General features: G+C 47.3%; 1 protein-coding gene across 6 annotated transcripts in view; it reads left to right on the forward strand.

Moving 5' to 3' along the window:
* Nucleotides 1-4,848, forward strand: part of PLXNB1 (plexin B1) — a 200,622-nt gene extending 195,774 nt beyond the window's left edge. For all 6 annotated transcript variants that reach the window (XM_043518219.1, XM_038408344.2, XM_043518221.1 and 3 more), the window contains one exon: nt 483-4,848. In XM_043518219.1, coding sequence (XP_043374154.1) covers nt 483-587 — 105 coding nt within the window. In that variant the 3' untranslated portion in view covers nt 588-4,848. The remainder of the gene's footprint in view (nt 1-482) is intronic.
* Nucleotides 4,849-6,000: the final 1,152 nt, after the last annotated feature.

The following is a 6,000-nucleotide window of genomic DNA, read 5'->3' on the forward strand; positions in this document are numbered from 1 at the left end:
TGGTCCAATAAAAGATGTTACCTTACCCACCTTGTCTCTCTAATATGCTGGGACCAACATGGCTACGGTAACACTACATACAACAGAGGAAATGATGTGTCAAGTGACTACTCTATTGTCACTTAGCCATTTTTATTGGCTGTTTTAAAATGAAGATTTTTGCCTTTGGCACCCCCCTTGGTTTTTGCATAACTTTTTTCTGTAGGTAAACAAAATTATTAAAAAAGTTTAAAAAAAAAATGATGAGCATTGTTTGGGGGGGGAGGAGTGGGTGATGGCACAGAGGAAAACATAGGATGCCCAGAGGGGACTACCACTGGGATGGCAAAGTTGCAGCGGGTCCCTCTGAGACATACTGTCACTGTGGATCCCAATACCCATAGCTGCAACAGAGCTGAGGTTTGCTCTCAGCCAGGGAATCTGCTGCTAATAGTATTCTGTTCACAAGGGAGGTTGTCAGTGAGCTCTGAGTCTTGTTGCAGATCATCACAGCCTTGGAAGAAGACCCGACAGCCCAGAAGATGCAGTTGGGATACCGCCTGCAGCAGATTGCAGCTGCTGTGGAGAACAAAGTCACTGATTTGTGACCCAGACAAACAGACTGTGATACTCTTGGGTGGCTAAACAGAGATGGATAGTGCTGCTCATTGGAACTTCATAGCTACATGCAAGTTGTCCCACTGCCTTTGGAACCAGACGCTCTGGGGAGCTGGCATGTGACACAAGAGGAGGTGGCCAAGAAAATGCAAAGTACAAATGTCCTTACATCTCAGAGAATATTTTTTTACAGATTTTTTTTTTCCTTTTTTAAAATTAACTTTAAACTGTGGGAGTTTCTACAAACCACAGTGTGAAAGAGAGAGACCAGGCAGCTTCTTCCCACACGTTGTGAAAGTGCCAAGTTTCCAAACAATATTGCCAAGGAGCTGGATAACACGAGCTTCAGAACAAAGCTAAAGACCATACATGGCTTCTTGTGAGCCTCTAGCCTCATTTTGGTACTAGGGATAGGAGAGACTAGTGTTGTGCCTGCTGCCCTGAACATTGTATAACCACCACTACTATGATGGTAATAGCCCAGGCTACTGCAGTCATGGTAGTGCTGGACAGTAAGTGTGTGAGCTTTGTGAGCCCTCATGGAACTAGTTGGGACACTAGGACTGATGTAGTCTGTTAGAGAGGTTACCACACCTGGGCCAATCCCTAGGGACCAGAGTATACTCCTCCAGCATACAGCCCTAGAAGCAACACGCCTGTAGTTTGGCCCACCTGTTCCATGGTCTGAGCTGAGGAGCATCTCCCACAACATGACCATCAGTGCACTTGAGGGGTTGTGCCTGGCACCCAGAAATACTGAATGTAGGGATGAGAAATAGACTGAGAGGGAGATAAGAAAAGTCGCTTGGTCCCAGGGTTTTAGTCTTCCTCACTGCTTGTCTGTGACTCATGCTAATGAGACTAACGTGCTCACCAGTTCCACATGTTGACCCAGTAGGCTCAACCTAGTCCTAGCATAAGCAGGCACCATGCTACTGCCATCTATGGAGCTATACTGGACTGAATTTAGCATGGCTTGGGAAGAGGGCAAGGTGAACTTACTGAAGTGCCTCTAACCTAGATGTATGTGTGACCCTCTGGTTCTCTATGGTCATATGCTGTCCTGTCACTTGGAAAGCACAGTGAAGGCCTTGTACCCATTTCCTTTCTCTGGCTTGTAGCCATTTTGGTACTCTGAACTGGATCTGTAAATACCCTCAAAATTACAAAGCATTTACATGCTCAAGGGGAATGTTAATTTTGTTTTTCTGAGACAATACTTCACTTGGATGAGCATCTCCGTGGACACTGTCATCATCACAAACTCCCCAGGCTAAGCACTGCCTGTGTCAAACTGCTTTTGCCTAGTCTTTGCCCCACTGGGCGGATCAGGGGCTTCTGACTTTTTCAGAAACATCTGGAGTTGCACAGTAACAACTGGCTTTTCCCCAAATTTCCCACTAAGCTGAAATAGTTCAAGGCTCAATCTCTCAGCCAGATATACCTTCCTCACATTTATCTCTGCCTAAAGTGAAACTCCAAATACTCCCCTGAAACTGAATATCATCTTCTCAAATTCTCCTGTGTGTGGCTCCAGTTTAGTGACCTACTGCACACTTAAAACTTTAGTGGAAATCCTGAACTGTCTCCACAGCCCCCAGAAGAGCAGAGCAAAGGAACCAAGTGGCCAGGAGCCCCAGTGGATGAGCACCAGGATGAGGAGACCAAACAGCGACAATGCTCTGTAAATTGACCAGCCCCTCTGGCAGCGTTCCCTCTTTCCAAATTGAATGGAACCAAACTCAGGCTCTGCCCTAGTCCCTCCCACCCTTGGCCTGAGTTTGTTTCCATTCTCTCAGAGAGGACTAAAGGAGTTCCCCTCTCTCCGCACCTAAGCAGGGCTTGAGGTAATGCTTGCTTCCTTGCTGCTCAGAGGGGAGGGATTTCTCTCCATTTCCCCAGCCATGTCTCCCCAACTGAGCACTAGGGAGTGTCATTGGTTTCCTCTTACTCACTTGCCCCCCCATTGAGCCAGGAATAGCTCCAGTGCTGAATGACACCACCCCTACATTCAGACCATGTACAGAGTGCAACTTTGACTGCCAATCCACTAATTTTGTCTGGAAGTGCTGATCACATGGAGACAGCTAGACTCCAGCAAAGAAATATGGTGTGTCTACTGTTTGTGTTACCTGGAGGCGCCAGCCAGATGAGAGCCTTGTTGGGCTGAGCCCTGTGCAGTCATACAATAAAAAAAAACAGCACCGGCACCAGAGAATTTACAAGCCTAGGTTCAGGCAAAACTTAACAGACCGGTGAAACAAATGTGCGAGGGAGGATGGATGGGTAAGAGTGATGATCCCATCTGTGCAGTGCCAAGCAAACCTCCCAGAGTTGGGGAGCATGAGATTCAAAACTCTTTTGGCATCTATCTTTATAACTTTTCCAACTAGACACCAAGAGCTGGCAAACTTTCCTCTGCTGTTTGTGGCCCAGCAGTGTCTTTGCCTCTCCCACATTTTGGGAAATCTTTTATTTGCGCTTTCATAAAATCCTATCAGTCAATTTGAGAGGAGGGGAATTCTCTTGTTTATCCAAGATTTATATTAACCTGAAATCAGATGTTCATCTCTGTGACCAACCCCTCCCCCCCCAACTTTTGGCTCCTGCTTGATCCATCTGCTTCTCCCTTTGAATTTGCCTGCCAGAACGTGGTGGCAACACAGGTCAAGGAGCGTACATCTTTGACTGTGTATCTTGACCAGGACTCAGGTGGGGTGTAGGTACCATTCAGTACTGGAGATAAGATTTCTTGTTTCTCCAGGGACGTGCGTGTGATGTACCCATATAACAATAATATTAACAAAAAGAAATCATTTAAAAACACTGCAAAAATGGTGTCAAAAGAAAATAAACTAACATCTCCAGAGTGACCCGTATCATAAGCTAAAAAGGATACGACATTCTCAGCTTCATCACAGTGAAAACAGAAAAGTTGATAGCATACATTTCTCCTACGATCTGTCACCATCACGCTGTCAAATACCAACTCCCTCTTCCTCTATCCTGGACCTACTTTTTAGTCCTTGTGACTTGGTCAGTTTACAGGTTCAGACATGCCCCTTCTGGCCTCTCCATTCGAGCCTCTCCCACATGGTAGAGTCCACTACCTCAACAGGGTGAGGTTTCATTAATGCTTGCACAAAAGTCTTTAGTAAGAATTCATGTTGGGGGGGTGTTAGATTCCTAATTACCTCTGGGAGGTTCCGCCCAGCCTTCCTGACTCCGTGGTGGTTGTGTCAAAAGCCCCAGGGATTTTTATTTCCTTAGATCACCTTTGAATATGTACCCTGTTCCTACAGGACCTAGCTTCTATAGGCACTGGGTCATGCCCTCCTGCTGTATACACCTAGTCTCTGTCTCTGCAGGACAGAGATAGCTCTTTACATTTGTTTTATTAATTTCTCTTGCCATGAAACATAACTTGTTGACAGACCTTAGATCCTCTCTCTCAGATATGAAGTGATCTTTGCGTGGGGGAAGAGAGGGAGAAGTTAGCTTCCAGCTGTCAGAATAGGGGAGGGTAAACTGAAATGGTAATCAGTGCTGAGATATAAATGGTCATCAGTAGATTTCAGTTAACCCCCCTTTGTGATGAATAGGGGTTCCTGGCACCTTACATGATAGAACCCTACATTTTGTCTCTCCAGCTTCAGATTCAAGCTGGCCACAGGTTTGGGGGTCACATTCAGAAGTTTTTGTTTATAACCATAAGCGCTTAAAATTGTATAATGAAAGCTTAAATTCTGCAGAAGTTGATAGGGTCTGGTTCAGTGAAGCACCATGTGCTGCCTCAGTCTGACCCTTGGTTGCTGTTATATGTCACTTTTTGGTGCCTTTCTCCCTGGGCTTATTTCTCTGGGTTTCCAGGACACCAGGTGCATTCTTGGCTATTTCTACCCTTTGGCGGTGGGAGGGCTGTTCGTACACGTCTTCTCTTGACTGACTTAATTTTGTATTTTCGGGTTTGTTGTGGCTTGGCCAGCCACACATTCACATCCTGCCCCTTCTTTTTGAGTTCTTGGAGCTCCCAGCATGCTCTCTTTCTCAACAAATTGGAATTAATAATTAATATAAAAAGCTTGAAAATATGAATGTTACATAGTGTAATAACTGTAGATACTATTGTGAGATGTAGGAATCTATTGGTGAGACAAGGTTATGTCTGTAAATAATCAGTTTAGAACCCAAATGATTTTAATAAAGAGAGAATTCTTACATGAGTGATTCAATAAACATTAATATACAACATGGAATGGGTGTCATGGTTTTGTGTCTTAAAATAATTTGGGTGCTACTTATGCTCCAGAATATGCTGCCCCGGCCCAAGCGCCAACTCCGCAGCTCTCATTGCCCGGGAATTGCGGCCAAAGGGAGCTGCAGGTGCGGTGCCTGTGGCCAGGAGCAGCGTGCGGAGACCCCTTATCTGGCAATGACTCCAAGGCAGGGGCTTATGTGCTGGTCACTTTTGGGAGCTTCCCAAGATAAGCACCATCCCCCCTCCTACACCCCAACCCTGAGCCCCCCCTCCACCCTGCTCCAGCACCTAAACTCCTACACCCCTCACCCCACCCCATACCCCCCTCCAGCACCCAAACTCCTGCACTCAAACTACCTTCCAGAGTCCACACTCCCTCCCGCACCCAAATTCCCAGCCCAGAGCCCACCCCCATCCCCTCCTGTACCCTAACCCTCTATCCCAGCCTGGTGAAAGTGAGTGAGGGTGGGGAAGAGCAAGTGATGGAAGGAGGGGGCATTGCCTCAGGGAAGGGGGTGGGGCAGGGGCTGACTGGGAGTAATTGGGGATCCTTGAAAAAAATTAAATCAACTTTACTTTCCTAAAGTTTGAGAACTGCTGGCCTGAGGTACCAATCCTGAAAGTTTCTTTGGGTGGCTGGATGGACCCCTGTATCTGGGCAAAGCCCCCCAGTCATATTCAAGGTGCTGGGAGGGAATGGGGTCCCTTTAAACTCCATGGTATGCAGTTGATTGTAGAAGCAGCAGGTCCCTGTTTGCTGATCTGCCTGCTGAAGTTCCCTGGCTTTCACCAGACACTGAGTCTCATCCCTGGCATGCCCCAAGTTTTGCATCCGCTTGCAATTTGTATGTAGCTATCTCTGTTCCTTCAGTTGCTCCTTAGCTGGGTTTCCGCCACCTCCACAGTGTAGGAGCCAAGAAGATCCATGACTTCTGCTCCAGGCAGGGGCAGCAGGTGTAGGTGGTGCTCTCTGCCAAGGCTTGGCACGGTTGGATGCTTACAAGGGTGGGCTAGGCACTATGCTTGCCAAGTGAGCAAGCCAGGAACTGGCGTTTCCAGACCCAGGCCAGCTGGGGCTATGAAAGGGGTGGGGTGAGCTGCTGGTCGCTGCCCCGCTGTCCTGGGGCCGGGGGCTGGTTAGCCCT

Source organism: Dermochelys coriacea, chromosome 7 (assembly GCF_009764565.3).
Source record: "Dermochelys coriacea isolate rDerCor1 chromosome 7, rDerCor1.pri.v4, whole genome shotgun sequence".
Taxonomy (NCBI): Eukaryota; Metazoa; Chordata; order Testudines; family Dermochelyidae; genus Dermochelys; species Dermochelys coriacea.